General features: G+C 42.6%; 1 protein-coding gene across 4 annotated transcripts in view; it reads left to right on the top strand.

Annotated features, from left to right (window-relative positions):
- Nucleotides 1-23,417, top strand: part of anos1b (anosmin 1b) — a 59,078-nt gene that overhangs the window by 30,505 nt on the left and 5,156 nt on the right. For 3 of the 4 annotated variants that reach the window (XM_085252620.1, XM_085252623.1, XM_085252621.1), the window contains exons 3-12: nucleotides 8,702-8,764; nucleotides 9,399-9,606; nucleotides 9,888-10,072; nucleotides 11,752-11,881; nucleotides 15,469-15,556; nucleotides 16,084-16,327; nucleotides 20,956-21,094; nucleotides 22,261-22,515; nucleotides 22,896-22,990; nucleotides 23,323-23,417. The exon at nucleotides 23,323-23,417 is cut by the window's right edge. In XM_085252620.1, the coding sequence (XP_085108746.1) occupies nucleotides 8,702-8,764; nucleotides 9,399-9,606; nucleotides 9,888-10,072; nucleotides 11,752-11,881; nucleotides 15,469-15,556; nucleotides 16,084-16,327; nucleotides 20,956-21,094; nucleotides 22,261-22,515; nucleotides 22,896-22,990; nucleotides 23,323-23,417 (1,502 nt within the window). The remainder of the gene's footprint in view (nucleotides 1-8,701; nucleotides 8,765-9,398; nucleotides 9,607-9,887; nucleotides 10,073-11,751; nucleotides 11,882-15,468; nucleotides 15,557-16,083; nucleotides 16,328-20,955; nucleotides 21,095-22,260; nucleotides 22,516-22,895; nucleotides 22,991-23,322) is intronic. The other variant, XM_085252622.1, reaches the window with a different exon arrangement.

Genomic DNA, 23,417 nt, shown 5'->3' with positions numbered 1-23,417 from the left:
TTCTGGTAGTATTCAGTCAGAGGTCCTTTGTGGGCACATGTGCTTCGAGAGGTGAAGAAGTTAAACACTAAACTAACTACAAGCATTCGTCTTTTTTCGCTCCTATGCTTCATACCAGTCTCTTCCCGTTTCTCTATCATCTTTCTTGCAGCCCTTTCCCTCCTCCCACAAGCTGCCGTCTTAAGTTAGCTCTCATTGTTTTGCATGTTTTTCCAAAAGTCTGGAAAAAGTCTAACATGCTTTTCAATGGGATTTTTGGAATTTGTTCCACTGCTTTTCACTCAAATGCCACAAAGCCCGTAGTGTGTGTGCACATGTGTGCATGCACGTGTCAGTATTTAGATAATAAAGAAAGAATCCTCCTGTCTTCTGAAGTGATTTGCAGACTTTCATTTGACAATACACCTTTAACCTGATGACAGACAAGTTATTATGTGTCTTAGCAAGGTTTGTCATTAAGAGGGCCGAGTCTAGCACAGGTAAGCTTTGCTGGAAATCAGCTTGGTTACTTTCAGGTGAAAACTTCAAGAGGGTGCTATTTTTTACCTGGAAAAAAGCCTTCAAGTTCCTGAAATAGCTGATGATTGAAGGTGATACAAACTGATGGCGCTTTAATGTCTTTAACAGGATAAAGATACAAAGCACTCTCTCTCTCTTGCACTGGGGATTCAGTATAGCTCCGTTAAACACATTTACATATTTATTTATAAATTATAGAGTTCATATCAACTTTAATTTAAAACTGTGTAAACGGTCAACTAAATCACCCAAATTCTATTCACACTGTAAAGCAATATGAACAATCAAATGAGGGCATCCAGTTTTGCGTTGGGATGAGTCTTGCTGCTGTGGTTTCGGGTCCACGTGTCCCATTAGAAGTCTAGAGTGATAAAACATTTCTAATGATGGATGTGGCGTCCTCCAGGATAACAGTTCCCCCATCCACAGGACGCGAAGACTCACCGAGTGGTTTGGTGAATATGAATATGGTGTGACTCATACACTGTGGACTCTGAACCCAGCTGAAAGCCTATGAGAAGCTGTGGAAGATTTAAGATGGTGCTCTCCACCTCCATCAACTGAAAAGCAAATGAAGGAAATATTTGGGGAGAACGGTGCAGAAGGAGAGTCAACGCCAGGTTGCACTGAATCACTTTGTGTTGTTTTTTCCTTGAGTTAGTCACCTGTGTCTTTGTACCACAGGTTACAGCGAGCTAAATAAACTCTGAAGAGCCGATGACAGGATGAGCACATAAATAAGCAGCAGCAGTTTTCCACGTTGCCTCCCCTGCACTAGTGCCTGTATGCAGAGTAAGCACATCTGGTGGCTGTCTTTCTTTTCTCTGTCACTCTCGCCCTCCTTTTTTTTTCTGGACCTGCTTCACTGTTTGTCTTTCATCTCCACTCTCCTTTTCAACTGACACTCACTTCTCCCCCTCCTCCGAAACCACATCTCTCCCATTTCCTCTCCACCCTCTTGCCGAGTGCGGCTGTCATCCCTCTATTGTGGCAGGTGAGGCCGTAAAACAGCGGGCGAGACCGGAGGAGGGCTGAGAGACGAGGTGTATGCGTGTGTGATTAATTATTACAGAGATATGTGAAGAGCTCCTCTGCAAACTATGCGCACACATGGACACCTAGACAGTCATTAATCTTGGCTTTGTTACAGCGTGTTGCTGTGTTAAACAGTAACATCGCTGACCTCTGACCTGAGCTGCGTCTGCTGCGTTCTCTCTCTCACACGTAACTCATCATGTGGCCTTCAAGTCCTACAGTGTCCCTTTGCCTTCCAGCTCCTCTTATACAAATACAGTGGATGCATGTTTCAGTGATTTATTACATTTAAGGAATATTTGAGTGTGTAAGGTGTGTAGCTCCTTCATGCCACACGTTTCCAGCTTCGGTCCATTAGTCTCTGAGTCCTGTGCCTGGTTTTCATACATGGATTTAATTGTGGGATTTTTTTAGCTTCGGATCTTCGTTGTGGATCTTATGTCATGGATTTGAGTCTTGATTTATCTTTCGTGTTGCAGATCTTCTAGTAATGTGTTTTGGTTCAAGTCTTTTTTTTACTTTTCACTCCTTCTTTGCACTTTTAGCTTCCTCTTGTTTTTCTGTTAGTACCGATTTTATTGTCCCTGTTGTCATGTCTGATGTGATGCTTCTTATCTCTGTGTTTCATGTTCATTTCATATCCTGTGTCAATTTTACTTCCTGTCTCCCTGGTTGGTCTCACCTGTATGGAAGCCCGTTTCTGCCACAAAAAACAAAAAAAGTATCCTTAACTCGACATTTTGAGTTATTTTCTTGAAATTTCAACTTGTTAGCTCGAAATTTTGAGAAAAGTAACTCGAAATTTCGAGTTAGCTCTGCCAATCAGTAATCTACGTGAATGAGGTCATTGTCTTGTTACCTGGAAGGATATGGCGGAGAGGAACGAGCACTCAAAACCGGATCGCAACAAATTGGCGCTTTTGAGAGTACGTTTGCTGTGATTCAGCTAATAACACAAGGATTTCATCATTTGTGAAGCCACACTGAAAATACTGAAAATACAATTTGTACATTCATGACTGGCTGTAAAACTGGTAGCTTAGCTGTAGCATTTGTAGCTGATGGCTTCAGCTTCCGGGTAACAAGGAAATGACGTCATTCATGTAGATTACCGATTGGCAGCGCTAACTTGAAACTTTGAGTTACTTTTCTCAAAACTTCGAGTTATGGATACTTTTTTTGTGACGGAAACGAGCTTCCATACACCTGTGTTAATCACTTTCACCTGCATTCTATGCGTCATCCTCCCATCAGCCCCCTGTGTATTTGTGTGTGTGTGTATTTAGATGGATAGGTAGACAGATAGTTGGTCCTGGCTTGTCTGTCTGTCTCTTGGACTTAGTTAACCTTTTAACTCCTGCGTTAGCCTCAATACATTGGCTCGCTTAAGTAAGTCTTCTTCCTGCGCCCTGCATTTGAGCCCTAATCCCTCCACACAGTGTGGCAGTCTGTGTGTATCTAAGCTACACTATATGGACAAAAGCACTGGGCCACCTGCACATTACACTTACAGGAGCTGGTCAGCCATTAAACTCCAGAGGCACACTTTTTGTGTTGGCTTTAATCCCACAGGACATTTGATCAGTGCAGTCACTGAGTATGCAAAGGGTTTGCTGCTTTTATGCACCGTGTACCTCCCGGTTTATACATCCATCTCACAAGCAGCAGACTACCGGTTCAGTCCTGAGAGGAGACACAGTTTGGGTTTCATCAGTAAACATCTGCCAAATCAAACACGCAGAGCTACCAGCTGTGTGATTGTGCTTCCTAAACGCTCGCAATAAAATCACTTGAACTAAACATTAAATATCTAGGAGGGAAGAAATTTCATGCATCTTATTATTTGGGGATCTTTTTAAAGTGACCCATTCCTTCACAAATGTTAGGCAGAGTGCCTGGGTAGCTGGTTGATTTTACACACCTGTGTGACTGAAAACATCGGAATTCAACAAGTGGAAGAGACTGTTTAATAGTACAGAACAATATCAATAACAGCCAGTTTAAAATCACCAATTAACCTGAACCCATTAACCACATGTCTCTGGGCCGTGGGTGTAAACTGGAGTACCCAGAGAGAGTATAACTCCACAGAGAAAGGCCACAGCCAGCTGGTGGACTCAAACCTGGAACTTTCTTGTGCTAACGTTGTGCCACCGTGCTGTTATCTATAACACTGGAAAAAAATGTTAGAATATGATAAAAGACATGGGTTGGAGTATTTAAGACGGCCCTAAAAACCATCTGTTGAGCTCTGCACTTTCACCACTGCAGATCCACATCAGCAGCATCTTTGCCAGCAACATCTGCCACCATGGTGGATAACATGGAGCCCAGTGTGAGTGTCATGGACGTGTGCTTAGCTCCATGGTTTTCGGTTCCTAAGCCCGAGTTCTTATTGCCTTTTTGACTAGTGAACAACAACTGCGGTTAACATCCCAAACTCTGTTTTGCAGGCATGCCCAACATGCTTTCAAATGATATATAGCTCTACTGGAGTAGCAAGTTATCCTGCTATGATTATTTTACTGGCTGCACTCTTGCTACATTTGTGTTCTCAGTTTTGTGGCAGATGTGCATGGCACAACATTACATGTAGGATTTAACTGTGTATTTATTCACGAGCGGTCACGACAGCAGGTAGCTCTGCGTGTTTGATTTGGCAGACGCCTTCCTGATGCAACCCCAAATTGATTTCTTCTCCTGGGACCAAACTGGAAGGTCTTGCTGGTAAAATGAATGTGTAAACCACTACAGTATAGAGCCGCTGTGCTCCAGACCGAATCAACCTTCTACACTCGACTACAGTGATATTTATTGCAGGAGAAGAGGATAAGTTGGAGGATGAACGAGAGGGGAGAGGAATAATGGCACAGAGATTGGAGCAGAGGTCATGTGGGAGAAAAAAAGAGCGATAATGTGAAGACAATGGATGGAAAGAACAAAAGAACAGAAAGGATTATAAAATAAGTGGCTTAGAAAGGGAGAGAAAAACAGGAGTGAGTAATAAATGGGAGAAGGGGAATGAAAAATTTGATATTTCTGTTACTGATCAGCGGCAGCAAGGAGGGGGTGGGCTGGGTTTGGAAGTGGTGCTTGAGTGTGTGTGTGTGTGTGTGTGTGTGTGTGTGTGTGTGTGTGTGTGTGTGTGTTTGGGGAGATTTTGACAACCATAAGCTCAGAGCAGCACGTGGTTGAGTGAAGAGACCCCTGGGAGCTCTGTGAAGAAACACATCAAACTTAAGGATCTAGTTACATTTGTGTGTGTGTGTGTGTGTGTGTGTGTGTGTGTGTGTGTGTGTGTGTGTGTGTGTGTGTGTGTGTGTGTGTGTGTTATTTTAGTGTCTCCTCACCCTTTCTGGAGTACATCATTAACTAGCAAAGGAGAAAAATCACCGATGAAATAACTAATGAGTAATTCTTCTTGCCTTAGATTTTCTTTGCAGACAAAAGCTTCGAGGTGGCTGCTGAGGTTTGAGGTTTGCTTCTTCGAATAATGACTGAAGTGTTCGAACACGTTTTAGTGTAAAGAGAACCGACCATCACATCACAATTCAGTGAGCTGTTCTGAATGCAAACCCAAACAGAACAAGTAGAAAAAATGAGATTTTTGCCACAGTGTTGATAAATTGAGAGGTCGGTCTGTGTAACATGTTTCCTCCCATTCCAAGATCTCAGGTCAAAACAACTGCATCTCTTGATTCCCCATGTAAAACCACACAGAGGTGACAGATGAACAAATTGTGTGCATCAACTCACAACCAACTCTCTTAAAAGAGCAATTTATCACATTTATTCGCTCCCCATAAAAGCACGTCGCAGCTTCCGTACACAGACTCCCTCTGCCTGCGCGAAGCCGTCAGCCATTTACATTTACTCGTGTTAGTCGAGTGAAGAAAATCCAATATTTCAGCGAAAGAAGGAAAAAAAAAGGCCGAATGTTGCAGGGTTACAAATTTTATAATAATTACAATAATTTACAAAAATGAAAATATTAACATAACTTAGCTGAAGGCTGAAACTGGCGGTTATCTTTTTTAATTAGTCACTTTACCTGATTATTAGCCAGTTAATGAAAACTCCAATTGTTGACTAATTGTCGTTGCATCCCTGATCAGTATTCTTCTGTGATATGTGACATTAGCAGGAAGAGGTTAATGACTTAAAGACAGGAAACCAATGCACACATGTGCTCACTGACTCATATGAAGCATTTGAGCTCCAGGTTTTGTAACGCTGCAGATATGATTAATAAAAGGAGATTTTGAAGATCCAACCATCAAGTCGAAGCTTCGAATTTGTTCTTTCTTAAATTGACACTTTCGTCTTTTTTTTCACATCCACGAGCATCACTCGACAGATGAGTCAAGTTAAAAATAAACCCAGTCTAGACGAGCTTTGTACAGAAGACATTTTCATCCAGGGGTAGCCATTAATTTGTGCAAAGATAAACTTCTGATGCCATTTCATTAATTCTGTTTCTCCTTCTGGAATCAGTGAGTTGGAATAAACCGGAGGAGTGATTGAAGCCAGGCACGCCGGGGAGTTGAAGGAGACAGACAGACAGAGAGAAAAGAGAGACTGAGGGGGGGTGAGGGTGAAACCGCAGTTTTTATACGTTGTCTGGTTTTAATTTGGTAAGAGCCATCATTCACCAGTTCACTGAGGTGGCAAACCAGATGAGTGCGTGCTTCTGGAGCGTGTGTTTCTTTACAGTCATGGACACTGAGATCTGCTTCTACAAATCTTAAAACCATCTGACACTTTGTTATTTATTATTTGTCTTGCTAATATTTCTTTAGTCCTCAGCCATTTTCAAGGAATAGCTTGGGAAATGTGCTCATTCTCCTCTGGCGTAGAGGAGAGGTTACACTCTAGCAGGTCAGGCTGGATGTGCAGGGAGGCTGGAAACAGCTAGCATGGTGTAGGTAATGAAGTGAGATTGCCAACACGTCTAATGCTCATTAACCATCTCTCAGTGAGTTTGAGCAACAATTTGCTGCTCTGTGAGTCGTTCTGGAGCTCAGGAACGAAAAAGACACTCCTCTGTGCCAGAAAGAGTCGGTAATGGATTGTGCATGAATTACAGCAGATGTTGTCATATCTGCAGGTGTAGGTGTGTGGCAGGCAGTGTTATGGACCCAAAACGTAGGACTCAGCAACGCAGAACTGAACTAAAAATCACAGCGTCAATGCTGAAAAAACAGGCAACAAAAACAACAACATAACGTCACAAAACAAAATAAACTGACTCACTGACAGAGAGGGAAACCAAACAGTCGGAACCACTACTTACAATAAGGGAGTGACAATACAGTCCCGATCTGATGTTTAAGAACAATTGAAAAATGTCAGAAAATCCTATTTTGCATGGTTGGATCTTAACAAGGTTCCAAGTCGAGCTTCAACATGCAGCAAGAAGAAATGGGAGTGAGACAAAACATGTTTTTGAGCAATTTATTAAAAACAACTGTTAAACTGAAACAGGCTGATCTACAGCTGATCAACAGTTTAGGACCACTTGCCTTTAAAAGGTGAATCTGTGGATTCATTGTCCTTTTCTGTCAAGTAGTCACACTTTCATGATGGCAAAGGCAAAAACTTTCCCTTTTTTAAACGTGATCGGGTTGTTGAACTGCATGAGCAGGATCTCTCACAGCACGCCATCGCTGCTGAGGTGGGACGCCGTAAGATGGTCATTTGGAATTTCTTAAATGATCCTGAGGGTTATGGAACAAAAACTCAAGTGGAAGATGCAAAAAATGTCACCAGCACTGAGCCGAAGCATCCAATCGGCTGTCCGTCAAGACACTGGACGATCCTCGACCCAAATTAAGGCCGTTTCTGGTGCCGACTGCAGCCCCATAACCATCAGACGCATCTGAGACTGAAGGGCTTCAAAAACACAAAAATGTCTTCAAAGGCCTCGTCTCCTTGAACGCCACAGAACTGACCATTTGGACTTTGCAAGCGAGCACCAAGCATGGGACACTGAAAGGTGGAAAAAAGTTTTATTCTCTAACGAGAACAAATGTAACCTTGATGGTCCTGATGGTTTCCAACGTTACCAGCATGACAAGCAGATCCCACCTGAGATGTTTTCTACGCTCCACAGTGGAGGGGGCGCCATAATGATCTGGGGTGCTTTTTCCTTCAGTGGAACAACGGAGCTTCAGGAGGTGCAGGGGCTTCAAACGGCAGCTGGCTGTGTCCAGATGTTGCAAAGAGCATCCCTCATGACTGAGGGCCCTCATCTTTGTGGTAACGACTGGGTTATTCAACAGGACAACACTACAGTAAATATCGCCATAAAGGACAAGGCACTTCTTCCAGGAGAGTAACATCACTCTTTTGGACCATCCTGCATGTTCCCCTGATATAAATCCAATTGAGAACCTTTGGGGATGGATGGCAAGGGAAGTTTACAGAAATGGACAACAGTTCCAGACAGTAGACGCCCTTCCCCTTTCTTCTTGTTGCATATTGAAGCTCTACTTGGAACCTTGTTAAGATCCAACCATGCAAAACGATGCATTTTTTGCCATTTTAAACTTTTGATTGAGACTACATATACACACAAAGGATAACGAACGGGAACGGGTCACAGGTGGGAACACAGCTGACACTAATCAGATTGACACACGAGTTAGAGACTATGAAACTAACAACAAGATGGAGACATGCAAACTTGACACGAGGACTGGGAGACACAAAACACGAGGGGATAAGAGATAAACAGATACGAAGACAAGAGTGACTAAACATGAAACGTGGAACACGGGGGAGGCGGAAAAAGAAACATAAAGGCTGGATGACAAAACCAAGATCAGAATATACAAATACTACACAATGCAGAGACACAACAATAAGAACCAAAACCAGGAACGTCAGCTGAACTTTAGAATATTAAATAAACCAGAATCAAATGGTCCAAATACATAAACCCTGCATCACGGAAACATTACAGATGTTTAATTTGAATCTTTACAGGTGTTAGCAGGTTCGATTTGGATGGAGCCTCCAGCTTTTGTGCTGAGCAGGAATCTACATGAATGTGCTAAAATGCTGAAATGTGCCTCGTGCATATTTTCTTATTTTATTAATTTTTTGTTTTTTTCTGTTTTCTTCCTTTGTGTTGGGTTATGTGTAGTGCCTTCAGCCATGCAAAGAACTGTGGGAAACCAGGAAGGTGGCATCTCCAAAGTCTTGCGAGGTAAGACGGAAACAGTGCGTGGCGTTTTTGTGCTCTTGTGCAAGTCTCGGCAGCCTCGGTGGCATTGTCGTTCTTTGCAGACGCACGCTTTTGTTGGCACCACAAAGCTGTTTTGACCTTGTGCAATAAATGAGCGTTTGTGTGTGTTTTTATAAAGCTTTGTGCACTTCTAGTATACATAGGACACTGTGCAACAGTTTTATGTGCATTTTGTGTGAGTGTGTGTGGCCTGTTTATTTGTAAAGCCGGTTTCTGTGGCTTTCTGAGAGATTAGTTTTTCATCACAATAGCTGAAGCGTGTTACTCGCGGGATGGCTGATTGGCTCGCTGGTTATGAACACAGGGTAATTCAGAGCTATTAGTGAAAGCTTGTGTTTACATTTTCCTGATCTACAGCTGTCTGCACAAACAGAGAAATGCGCACATGCACGCACACGCACGCACACGCATGCACAAGCACACACATGTAGCTTTTTGGACCAGCCTTTAAACAGACAGTAGGAGTATACCACAGGAAGCGCTTTCACCCTTACTGTGTGTTTTTGTGGCCTCGTGTGTGTTCCTATACACTGTGTGTTATTTCTGTGATGTGTCAACTGTAATAATAATTACACCCACCGTGCTTTACTCTCAGAAGCAGACAGAGTGTGTGACAAGCAGGGAGTTTCTGGCCTCGTTAAGGTCGTCTCGTCAGGGAGACTGCCCTCCGCCTCAGCGAGCCACAGGATTTGCCGCGGCCTGCGTGGAGAGCTGCTCGTCAGACCAGCACTGCCCCTCCCCCAGGAAGTGCTGCTCCAATAGCTGTGGACATACTTGCCAAGCCCCAGCCAATCTGTACAAAGGTAAAGGCAACTTTTGGAGTTTGTGTGAAGCATAATGTGGTAGCTGTTACTGATCGTCCTATCAAGTGGTTTTGATAGATAGACTGTAAATGAGTCATTAGACCCCAGTTATTAGACTTAATAAGGCAAAATGCATCATAGTGTGTGTCTAAGTCGTCCCGGGAACTCCCATAACTGTCCAAATGTTTCTGTGTCATCTAATTGTAATGTCAGTATGTTACTAGTCAAGTGAGTTATACTGATATGTAACAACTAGCTTGTAACCTGGTCTGTCCTCGCAGGTGTCCCTCTGAAGCCTCGAAGAGACATTAGCTTTTTGGAGGACTCGGAGGGTCGTGTGAAGGTGATGTGGGTGTCGAAGTTCAATGTCAGCGTGGAGCCCGTCGTTTACATACTCCAGTCCCGCTGGAACATCGGCATTCACCCCAGTGAAGACCACGCCTCTCCATGGGCTACTGTAGCCATGGTAAATGGTTAATAGTCACTTTCCATGTGCTAATTAAGTAGTGAGAAAAACTGATATTTACATAACAATTAAGAAGTAAACTTATCATAGACTAAGGAGGGGACTTGTCCTAATAATAGCCTTATGTTTGTGTCTGTTATTGGGGGTTGTTACATGATGTGATGATTATTGATGATTATTTGGGACAGTTGTAGAGTCATTCGGCTGTGAAACTGGCTCCCTGTGCCTTTAAAAGTGGAGCCGCCCCACAAAGTTTGTAACATATCTTTACCTCATAACTCTCAATTTGCCTTGAATGATGAAACTTCTCAGCTATGGAGATGGATGTTAGACTTAGTTTCCACCTCATCAGTCTGCTGCCTTGCTGTCTAAACCTCTCCACCCCAGTCAGTCTCCCATTCTGCCAGGGTAAACGCTGTGTGTGTGTGTGTGTGTGTGTGTGTGTGTGTGTGTGTGTGTGTGTGTGTGTGTGTGTGTGTGTGCGTCTGTGTGAGGTTAGGTAAATAAGCAGAGCTTAAAAAGGAACCACAGGCAGCCACAGTCATTCCACCGGCTGACTCTGAATGACTGAATGCTCATTATGGACTTAAATAGATGGCAGCTCGTGTCTTTGTGTGTGTGTGCGCGTGTGTGTGTCTGTGTGTGTGTGTGTGCGACTGTGGATGAGTAGATTTGAGCCGCAGCAGTCACATTTGCACTGTCAAGGAGACAAAACAAATTAATCTTTAAAGATTTTAACCATAATTTGGATAAACCGTTTCATTTCAACACTATCAGAGGAATTCCAGCCTGACAGTGTTTATCTGACATCATCTGACAGGATGTACAACTTTGTTTTTGCAGCTGAACACTCAAAAATCCTTCCTGAAAGAAGTCATTTTCTGCTTTTGATTAGAATCGTATTAGAGAGGTGTTTAGGAGGATGCAGTTTGTGTCGTGTCATTTAATTAGCCCACCTTAATTCATATAAATGAGAAGAACAACATCAGTCTGTCAGGGGTTAACCAAAGCTAACCAAAGGCCAACACGGGAATTTATCTTATCCAGGTAACATCGGCGTTATCGCTGGGGTCAAAGATACCTCACACAGCTGCAGACAAAGCAGCTGATTATCCTGATTGCCAGTGTTAGAGTGCGAGAACCCAGATAACAGGAGGATACCCGGGGTATGCTGAATTCATATTACAGGGCCCAGCTGCCCATGCATGCAGTTGCAAGAGACCCACCGCTCTTTTTAAAACTTATGAGTGTTAAACTAGTTCAGTGAATATTCTCTTTTTTAAACAAAAGCCTATTTTTCAAGATTTAAAGGTCTGTAATAGTGAGTGTTTTAAAAAATAGTTTTAAATGATTCCTCTAACTCGCACAGACACTAGGAGTAAAGAAAAAGATCAATCAATATTAGCCTTGACTGTTTTTCCTCTGAAAATGATCCCCTCTGTATGTTTGCCTGTCTGACTCCATGATGTTGGGGATCAGAGCTCTGTGGGGATCATATCGTCACTTGCAGAACTCATATAGTCCTCATGCCTCTTGATGTATTTCTTGGTCTGTTGTTATGCTGCAGAATGATTTTGGAGCCAATCTGATATCTTCCTGGTGAGGTGTAAGCACTGCCCTGTATGTCTTAAAATATAAAAACCTAGCCTGCGTATTGTGCCATGCGTTTGTGTGTTTAGACACTCTCTGAAGATGCGATTCTGTCAGATCTGAGACCTCAGCGTTGGTACCAGTTTAGAGTGGCAGCCATCAACAGCCACGGCAGCAGAGGTTTCACCACACCCAGCAAACACTACATCTCCAGTAAAGGTAAGCACACATACTTCGTTTTTTATGAGCGTCTCAAAGTGAGTGATGATGCCTCTGCATGTTGCCATAAGCTAGCGGTGAATTTTGATATTCTGTCATGAGACACTGAGCAAAACACAGATCCTTGCACTCATTTTTTGTCATTTTATGAGAGATATTACACATCCCGCAGGAGGAGTCAGAAAGTCAGGATGTTTTCCTTCCTCTCCCTTTCTGTGCTCTTTCTGTCGTTCACGCAGAGTTGATGGATAAGGTAAAAAACTGTCAGGCAGTCTATAAAACACAAGCAGGAAACCGAAATGTACACAAGTGTGCACACATGCATGCATTTACACAAAGCGTAAGGACTCGCTCCGTTGGTTTGATGCCAGAGTGAAGTCCCTGATGTAGGTCTGAGAGACTGGGTGAAAGTGAGAGTAAGACAAGCGCACACACACACACGAACGCACACACTGTAGGAGGTATTAGCTGTAATGCTTAGCAGACTTAGGTCATACTGGTATTTTGCCAGGATTGGCTAGTGATATGAATTCACTGCCAGGATTGGCTAGAGCATGTTTGAATGTGAATAATGACTTCAGGTTGGACGGAGCTGTGGAAAAAGGTTCTTTATCAGTTGAACACTTAAGGGAGATTATGAAGAGCAGTGTGAGATAGCATTTTCCACCTCTCAGACGAAATTTTTATAAACATTTCAACCTGTGCCGTGGCAAGCAGAGTGCAGGGTTTGTAAGCGGGGTTGTAGCTGGGCTTTACAGAAGATATTTGCAGGTAGAACTGTGATAAAAGGCAAGTTCACGTATCGCTTTGTGGACACGACGAGCGAATCGCTGAGCGTGTGCAATAAATGCGAGAGAATGTGGATTTCATCAAATGCAGACGGGTCGATAATAAGATGCCCAATAATGTTAAGTTAAAAACGATTTTATTTCCTGCACTCTGCTCAAATTGTCCGCACTCTGAAACCGAAAAGGAGAGGAAACTTTCCAACAGGATATTGGATCGACTGGTGCTGAGATTTGTGAGGTCGGCCCCTCTACGACCCAGAAACACCTCTTTGCAAAGGTGTTGCAGAAGCTTAACACCAGCTGAACTCTGCTGCTGGCAGCCAGCTAAACAAGCTTAGCGTACTGCTTAGTGTTTTATGAGGGCGTTATATTTGGGACTATTTGCTGGGAAGAGTAGCTTCCTGAATTCTCTGTAGATGGCTTACTTTTGTATGAAATGACCTTCAGAGGTGCTAATTGTTTGTTTTTTTTTGGTAAATCAGACAGAACCAGGTTAGCTTTTCAAGCTAGATTTATGCTCTGCTAAGTTAACTGGCTTTAAGAAGTTACTCCTCTAAGTCACCATCACATGGTGTAGTTTACAGACATGGTATTAATGCAAAGCAAACCTAACAGGCTGTTTCCTACAGAAAAAGTAATTAAATAAGGGTGATCAGTCTTCAAAATCCATATCTGTGCAAGCAAGAGGCAATAGCTCAGTGTCGAAATGTTGAGTTCTTCTTCTGTGACACGGTGTGTGTTTGTGAGTGTATTTTGAGAACCAGGGTTAAAGGTTAGAGCCACACTTGAACATTTCAAATACCATCAGATGGCAGCCAGAGTCTTGTTTCTACCTCATTAGTCTGATTAGTCAGAGGTTGGAGGTCAGGGGTCACAAATCCGGAAGCTGGCAGATGTTAAGAGGGTTGTGCTTTCTGCACGGTGACCTGACGCTAACCAGAGTGAAACTTGGAAACCGCTTTACATCTTGTTAAAATGTTGGTGTTACGTGGGACCTGCCAGTAGTAATCACGAAGGGATATTTGGATCAGAAAAGTAATCTTGGTGTCTTCACTTTATGACATAAAACATTAGTTCATTGAGAGTGATGGGAAAAGCCCTCAGAGAAGAACATGTTTTGATTCTCATCTGGCAATTACTGCTGGCACTGAGATGTAACACAAAACACCACGTATGCATACACACAAGCAGTCCTGGTCATGGAGTTTCCAGTGTTTTGCCCCAACTTTGATCTTTGCATTTAGGTCAGCCAAGCACAGCCTGGGGCTGTGGGAGGCCTGCCATGGGGGATGTAGTTCTAATCAGATGCATTTTGTAGTTTTAATCAAATACAGGATCAGGGATTTTGGGCTCTAATGAGATACAGAGTCACTGTTGAAAGACTCATACGGTTACCAGCAGTGATGGCCTTTGGTCTGTGTTGTGGCAGCTACTGAAAAGGACGTTAGGTTTCTCCAGTATCACCCACCTTTGATGCTTTAAATCTAATTGGCTCTGTAGACTTGAATCAAACCAAGAGGAAATGTGCTTTTAGCCCCGAGAAAAAGAAAGTCAAGCTGGTAAAAGGTCTTTGTTGCAAAGGACTCACTCCTCTCCTCTTCCCTTTTGTTGATATCAAAAGTTTGGCAGAATTTAAATTGCAAAAGTGTCAACTTTAGACACAAATTACACAAAGAAATTAACAGGTTTTAACACCCAGCAACAAAAATTAAGCCTTTAGCTTGTACTGTGCTATTTTTCCTTTTTTTGCCAAAGAGAAAACACAATGTGCAATGTTACCTTTTTTAACATTAATTTGGTGTTAAATAAAAATCACAGTTTGTCTTTTTGGATGTTCCACTGTCCAAATTTGATGTCTGGAAACATAAAACTTCAAGGGCTGTGAGTGAAACGAAGCAAGAGATAGATTGTGTGCAGTAGTTAAACTTTAACAGTTAATATAGAAAAATGAAAACAAATTTATAGATTCTGGGGTTTTAATCAGAAGAAAAAAAATTAAATTTTATGATTTTTTTTTAGACAATTAATAGTTGTAAAAAAGAAATACATGAACAAATATAGAATTTTTTTAAGGTGTCCTATGGGAATCTTTAAATAAACGAATGTCTTTTTAATAAGAGCTAAAGGATTTTGGTTAAGAAAACAAAAGGTCCTTTGAGTAATCTGACATTATTTTATGTAATTCTACTTAAATAGTAACATGTTAAGTCAGTGACAGTGTTAACTAAGGTGTTGTGTCCATAGCAGTCTATTGTTGCTGAAGAACAGGCAGGCTTCAGCAAAACCCCTACAGAAAAAAACCCTATGAGCAGCACTTTGGCGACAGTGGGAAGGAAAAACTCCCTTTTAACGGGAAGAAACCTCTGGCAGAACCAGGCTCAGGGAGGGGCGGGGCCATCTGCTGTGATTGGCTGGGGGGACCACTAACATTGTTTGAGTCATCAAACGACTGGATGACAAGCCCACAGGCGCCGTTCTCATGAATGGAAACACAGGCAGCTGGTTTGGTCCTACAGCTGAACTCCCCCTGGATTATCTGCTCTCACCCACCCTCTCTTACACACACCAGGAGAGAGCTGACAAGGTAGGCAGAGAAAGAGATGGGAGGACAACATCCAAGAGTGGACAGGCAGAGTCCCAGAGAGCTGTGGAGGACAGAGAGAACTGGAGAAGGGTGATGGCCTTGTCTTCACTGGGACCCCAGCGACTTCAGCAGAGGTCAGGGGTCAAGTGAAGTGAAAGAAAAAAGAACTGCAACATTGCCTAACTATATGTTTTTCTTTCTGTGTCTCTATGCAGACCCTTCGCCCCCAGAACCGCCCACGAATGTCAGAGTGAGCAACCAGACACTGAATAGGACACAATCAGCGTCCCAGTTCACAGAAAGGTATCTAAAAAGCTATGTCAGTGAAGGATTATCAGATGCATCATTTTATATATAATCTTTAAAATACATCTATTTACCATTGCAGCTGGGAAATCAGTCATAAACTGTGGTCAGCCCTATAAAACACGTCTTCTGTTGTGTGATTGTGTATATGAGCTGAAATTACAGTTTGCCCTTGTTCAATTACATCCTTCGGTGTCTTCTCTATTTTTCATTCTGCAAAACAAGGTCATTTAAAGTTCAGACCATGGCTTGGATCAACAGCGATATTCCAATAACATTTAATAACAGAGGTGATGACTTAAATTGTAGCTTCTGTTCAGCATGATATAAAGTGTCTGAGCCTCGTCTATACATACAGGGAGTAAATAGAGATTAGATAGAGATTGTAAACCCGATGCTGAAAGCAGCTGACAAACAAGCAGAGAATCATTTTCACTGTTAGGGAAGCGCTGCACTTTTTGCTTCTTCCTTAATGGGACTGTTTACACTTACGCCGTAACGTTGCATAAATTTTGCCTCCTAAGGTCGATGGAGAGTGGCGTCACAGTGGCGGTCTTATTACGCTGGGAGCCCCCCAAGGAAGGAGACCTCCCTGTGCACAACTACCGAATCACCTGGATGTCTCGCCATACGCACGCAGCACAAAAACACAAACACACGCTGCAAGCGCACACGCATACAGTAGCCAGTAACACGCACGCACGACCTGCACAGTCACGCACACCAGCACAGGGTAGGAAGGAGAGCAACAGCAGAGTGACTCAGGGGGTAAGTCAACTTTCTACAAGCTTAATTATACCAAATAAAAAATGTGGTCATTTATCTTGTTTCTTTGCTTAGAATATTTCAAGAACATAAACATATAGTAAGTGGACGTTGAAACGTTTCAGTTTCAATTTTCATGATGTTTCAAGATATATCTGTTTTCTTAAGGCTCTGAAAAAGGTGAAAAAGAAAGTGCACTCTTTCAAATATAACGTTTCACATTTCATAATAAGGTAAATCCAACCTCAGCAGTATGTAGGTACTTACTGTCTTAACAGAAACTGAGAGCACTCAGGTGCTGCTATTCAATTCAGTTCAACTCATTTTTATTTTTATTTATACACTGGCAAATCACAACAACAGTTGCCTTTATATTGTAAGGTAAAGACCCTACAGTTATACAAAGAAAACAGAGAAAACACCAACAATTAGATTAAATCGTGGGCCATCGTGGCTCAAGAGTTGGCAGTTCGTCTTGTAATCAGAAGGTTGCCGGTTCGATCCCCGGCTCCGACAGTCTTGGTCGTTGTGTGCTTGGGCAAGACACTTCCCCCGTTGCCTACTGGTGGAGGTCAGAGGGCCCGGTGGCGCCAGTGTCCGGCAGCCTCGCCTCTGTCAGTGCGCCCCAGGGTGGCTGTGGCTACAATGTAGCTGCCATCACCAGTGTGTGAATGTGTGAATGTAGTGTAAAGTGCTTTGGGGTCCATAGGGACTGAGTAAAGCGCTATACAAATACAGGCAATTTACCATTTTAAACCCCTGTGACCAAGCTTTTTGGTGACAGTGGGAAGGAAAAACTCCCTTTTAACAGGAAGAAACCTCCAGCAGGGAGGGGCAGCAATCTGCCACGACCTGTTGGGGTGAGGGGGGGGGAAGACAGGACAAAGGCACACTGTGGAAGAGAGCCAGAGATGCTAATAAAATACGCTTGATTAACTAATCATCAGCATGAGTGAGCACCTCTGTGAAAGCAGAAGTCTGTTGGTTTGGAGCATTCAGGTGTGTGTTAACACAATGCCAAAGAGGAAAGAAAAGCCATGATCTTAGAGAAGTGATGGTTGGAACAAGGGCTATAAGGTCATTTCCAAACAATTGAAAGTCCATTTCTCTACAGTGAGAAAGATTATTCACAAGACAAAAACATTCAAGATAGCTGCCAGTGTTCCCATGAATAGACACTTACGTCCCAGCAAAATCACTCCAAGGTCAGAGTGTGCAGTGTTCACAGGAACTACAAACCCTACATGTCAGACTATACACGTCTAAGTTGACATGTTAAATGTTAAAGTTCATGGCAATGCAATTAGAAAAAGACTGAACATGTGTAGCTTGTTTGGAAGTGCTATCAGGAAAAGGCTGCAAGCTTAGGTTTGCAAAATTGCATCGGAACAAATCCCAAGACTTCAGGAACGATGCCGTTTGGACAGACAAGACAAAAATGGAAAAGTTTGTCTGCGATACATTGCACCATTTTTAGCAAAAACCGAACACAGCATGTGGGCACAAACGCCTCATACCAACTGTCAAGCAGGTTGGTGGAGGGGTGACGATTTAGGCTTGTTGTGCAGCCACAGGACTTGGGCCCCTCACAGTCATTAAGTTGACCATGAACTCCTCTGTACACAAAAATATTCTCAAGTCAGATTTGCCTGACAGCTAAAACTTGGCCTAAAGTGGGTCATGGAACAAGACAGTGACACCATATTGGCCACGATAGATTTGCTGAAAAAAAAGAGTGGAGTGTTGCAATGGCTTAGTCAAAGTCTAGACCTTATTGAAGTTCGGTGACGGGACCTTAAGACAGTTATGCATAAACAAATGGCTGCATTTCATTCATCTGCAATAACAGATGGATGGGACTTTCTTTTCTGCAAAGTTGGCTTTGTAAGCAAGAAAATTGTAAAATCAGTTAATAAGATCAATATTCTATTTTCACTACCTCAAACTCCTATTTATTGTGTATCATGTGAGCAACCACCTTTCAGTACAGTGTCATTAACCAGTGGCAGCAGATGGCCCCGCCCCTCCCTGAGCCTGGTGCTGCCGGAGGTTTCTTCCTGCTAAAAGGGAGTTTTTCCTTCCCACTGTCGCCAAAGTGCTTGCTCATAGAGGGTCATATGATTGCTGGGTTTTTCTCTGTATGTATTATTGTAGGATCTACCTTACAGTATAAAGCGCCTTGAGGCAACTGTTGTTGTGATTTGGTGCTATATAAATAAAATTGAATTGAATAGGAATAAGATGTAGGACATATATTATATATTTCCTGTGAAGTATAACAGCGCACAATAACACCACATACCCTGAATACACAAGCGGTGTAGCTGCACATGAGAGGTTTTATTATGCCTGTAAAGACACGCACCTTACACACACACACACACACACACACACACACACACACACACACACACACACACACACACACACACACACACACAGGTTTTCATATATTTGTGGGGACATCTAATTGATATAATGCTTTCCCTAGCCCCTTGTCCAACCCAAAAATGAATGCCTAACCCTAACCCTTACCCTAAACCTATCCATAACCTAATTGTAACCCTTTCACTAAAACCGCATTGTGAGTCTCTACCTCAGGTGAGGTAATGCACAAATTTCCCCGCCGTGGGATCAGTAAAGTCTTAGCTTAAAAATGCCTTCAAACTTGTGGGGACCAGGATTTTGTCCCCATAAGGACTGTTGGTCCCCACAAGTGTAGTAAACATTGTTTATTTGGTCCCCACAATAATATGTAAACACGTAAACACACACACACACGGTCCTCGTTGTGATTGCTATGGTGGTTTTACAGGCCTGTGCAGTAAAATCTTAAACACTTAAACTTAAACAGGATTTGATTCAGCTACTGTGCTGGAGTAGCAAACTTTGACAACTCATAAAAACCCATTATGTACTCCGCATGTCTGAGGTGTAGCGTTACAAACATTAACAGGACTTTGAATCATCCTTCAAATGACACAATGTGCATCTTAATTCAAGATGTGGATTCAAATAATGAGCCATTAAAAAAAACATGCTCTTCTTTATCTTTGTTAAATATGTTTGTGAAACGTTTCCACCAAAATTGATAAAGCTCCAATGTATAGATGCTAAAAACGATCTGTACTCATGTGGTGCAAGAATGAAATGCAAAGAATGATGGGATATGAAGTCAGTTTACAAAGTAACACATTGCTGTTTTGTTGCTTAATTCAGTGACTTCTAACTTGTGAAAGATTTTTTAAAATGTACTGTTTAAATTATATTTAATGCAGCCGTAATACTTAAAGGGGAGGATTTTCTTATCCTGATTATAGGAATGATGATGATGATGATGATGATGAAATACGCTTATGATGCAGTTAAGTCCAGTCAGCAGTACCAAAATACCCATAATCACAGTAAATAACACAGATATTACAGCTTTGACGTAACAGGTATGGTAGCCTGTGCACTGACTGAACATTTTTTCCTCCAAATGGTAAACACAATCAAAGTACTTGTACGAAACTCTTCAGCTTTAGATGCTCTTTTTGAAGTACGATGTTAACATTTACTTCAGACAAAAAGCTCAAGCATAAACATCAAAGTGCGGCACACTCATATGGACGTAGCTATGCTAAATAGTGATGGCGATCCCAGACTGATCCTGGTGGAGCTATTTATCTGTAGTCTGGTCCTCTGTTCTGCTTGGCTGGGAGGTCTGGAATTTAAATGAGCCCCCCCTAACTAGTGTTTCCTACTTGCAGCTGCATCTACAAACACACACACATACACACAAATCAGAATCACAACAGGTAGGTAATACCCAGAACAACATAGCTAACATAGCTATGTTGTGTGAAACTTTTCATATCACAGAAAGCAGTCTGCGAGCACAATATGTTGTATTCCCAGGATTGGGATAAAACACATATCCTGTCAATCAGGAATTTCTGCAGGAGTGGAGAAAGCTAGCATTTAAGCCTCGTGGTAAAGTGGGGAATTCAGAGGAAGCACTCGAATGTGAAAAAAACCTCTGCTGTATCAGTGCTTTTAAATATATAGTTCATTGCTTTCTTACATGTAATGTCGACTGACATTATCCCAAACGTCTCTCGCTCTATCCGCTACACAAACGACACACGTAGACACACACACACACAGCTGTACAAGGCATATGTTTTGTCTATCTCGAAGGTAATGGAAATCCTTTTACCCCACTTTGTGTGCAGGAAGCACACACACACACAGATTTATCATGCGATCATCTCTTTGTTGTGACTAGTACCAGTCCACGCAGACAAACAGACCTGATTGACTGAGAGCCTGTTAACGAGCTGTCAGTCAAACAGCAGGCTAATGCAGAACAGGCCTGGACTGTCAGTCCTGCGGAGGGACGATGGAGACAACTTGGGTTTCTATGGCGATGATGCTGACGACGTATCAAAGTTAGCAGGTTTTCATGGACCTCGTCTGCAGCAGACGTATCATTAGTGTTTTTGTCACTCTTTACGTGATCCCTGTCCAGATTTAGCTAGTAAATCTGCATCAGTACAGACTGATAAATTGCTAATGTGTTGGACTACACGTGCAAAAAAAAGACAAATTCCATCTCTATAATCATTCTTTCTATTCCTGTCTTTTAGGCGCAGTGTGAAGTGTGGCTGCACGGTCTACCGCCTGCGACTTCCTACTTGCTCTCTGTCCAGACGGTGGCCTACTGGGGTCAGAAGAGACTGAAGAGTCCTAGAGCGCAGCTTGTCTTCACTACCATCCCTCATGCAGGTAATGAAAGCAAACAGCTGTCCTGTGGGGCCAGGTGATTTGACTTTACAGTTAAAATGCCAAGTATATTTCTTCAATGCAAAAAGAGTAAAATTGCACAGCGGGGTGGGGTTATGTGCAAGCGCCATCCTGGAGCCTCCAACTGTCAGCAAGAAAGCATATTTCCCAAAACGTCTGAAGCATTCATTGAATTTCAGTCAAGTATAAATGTGCTTTTTTTGTGGTGGGACTTGAGTGTGTGAGAGTGCATGGCAGCACCACTGCTTCTCACAGCTGTAGTTCATTTTCAGTAATTATTTCTAGGTGTAAATGTTTGTGCATTTGCATTACATGGTTTACCATAAATCCAAGCCATCTCTATCAACAGTTTGGATGATTACCATCGAGCCTTCAGTGGATTTTGGAGAGTTTTTGTCATGTGGAAATAAACATTGCAAATATAAGAGGTGCTAAATAAATGCAGCCTTCCTGGCCAAGTTTAAACTTTAGTGTTGTTGCGATTCAGCAAGAAAGCCAGCAATTATTAGTTACTTATTTTGAATATGTCATTGCTAGCTTGTCATGAAATTAGCAAATACTGCTTATGCAGCACAGTCTACAGAAGCTGTTTGTTAGCAGAGCCATACGTTATTGAGTTAATGATTTTCCTGTAAGTTCAGGGCTGCTTCGTTTGCTGACTCTCGACATATTCTGTCTACATACAGCTGCGCTGTTGAAACACAGAGTACAGTGGAAAGTTGGTGATGTTAATGGTCTTCCAGGCAACAGAGGTATTTATAGGTGACCTATCGGGTCAGCTCAGCAGAGGATTATAGCCAGCTGCAGCTCTATTACCAAACCACATACAACTTTATATGGAACATGCTGCCATTCATAATTTGGGAGTATTAATATTTTTACATAGTCTCTGCGTATTAGCTGTTTGCTCATCGCTAATGAGGGTCAGTTAGGCCAGATAAAGCCAAGGAGTGTTTCCGCTAGCTACCAGCTGCAGTCTCATTACCAGTTTATGATATTTCTGCCACAGTATAGGTTCCATGTGCTGTGTAACAGGTCTGTATACACAAAACATGCACATGGTCAATATGTAATCCACAGAGACACACAAAAGTAAAGTTTTACGCTGAGTTCTTTTCCTCCGTCTCTTTCTCCGTCCTCTCGACCAGACTCGACCAAAGGCGACGATTTCTCCAATGAGCTCCCCTCTTCTTCCTCTTCCTCTTCATCCTCCCTTCCCTCTTCTCTTTCGATCTCTTCTTTCTCTCCTTCTTCCTCTGACCTCCCGGTTTCCTCCTCTCTCCCTCACCCCGAAACCCCTCTGAGCCCCGTTGCCCTTGAAAACCTGCGGCTGGAGGTCGCCGCCCCTCATTACCATAACAACCAGCTCCAGGTGAAGGTGTTCTGGAAGTGGCCTCAGCATGGTGAGTGGGTCTAGAAACACTAAACAACTGAACAAACTCCTGGTAAGAATATAAAAACATTCAACTTGAATAAGTCAGTCGGCTCGAAGCTTTATTATGTGATAGATAATCCCACAGGTCCACTATAGTAACTCGAATTAGCGTAAGCCGAGCCTTCCCGCCCCTGACTTTTAAGGCTTAATCAATTTCAAATGCATGATTTTGGTTTTTGCACTCGATTCCACTCACTGAAATGTTGAAGTCACAGATGAAACAGCAGTTAGTTCTTCAAATCAAGCTGATAACAAGTTAAAAAAGTTGACAAAAGAAGCATTGACTTTCCTATATCATTCATTTTTACACAAAAAGTAAACGTATCTCTTTGGTCTTTTCGCTAACAGTGAGACAGAGACACGCTGGCCCGTACATTTTGAGGTGGCGACCGCATACCTGCAGCACTAATGTGACAAGCATGGAGAGAACAACTACGGTGCAGGTATACGCACACGGGTGGGGGCTGATCTGTGCATTTGTAACACTGTAAAGATGTGTTGTTATTCTGTAACTGCAACTATGTGTGTGTGCACGGATTAGACATCACATTTCATCACCATAACACAAATAAGTACATTTCTATGGTGCAGTACAGTTCAGTCTGTGTGTGTAGTTTCTGTCTCTAAGAAATACTCGATACACTTTTTATATTACAAGCTGCTTATGAGACACGTGTGGAGACAAGAATAGGGCTAAAATGTGTGTCAGTTTAAACTTTAACTATAAACATTTCCTTTTTTATCCTTAACTTGGCTTAATTTCCCCTCTCTCCAGGGCACTCATCACACCATCACAGGTTTGCTGTTTGCCTGTAAGTACCGGGTTGCTGTGGCGCTGAAAGCTGACCCACGGTCAGAGGCTGTTGCCTG

The sequence above is a fragment of the Mchenga conophoros genome, linkage group LG17, assembly GCF_057382185.1.
Source record: "Mchenga conophoros isolate Kocher_MC1m ecotype Shallow Benthic linkage group LG17, M_conophoros_male_GT1.1, whole genome shotgun sequence".
Lineage (NCBI taxonomy): Eukaryota > Metazoa > Chordata > Actinopteri > Cichliformes > Cichlidae > Mchenga > Mchenga conophoros.
This window is presented reverse-complemented; position numbering and strand designations above follow the sequence as displayed.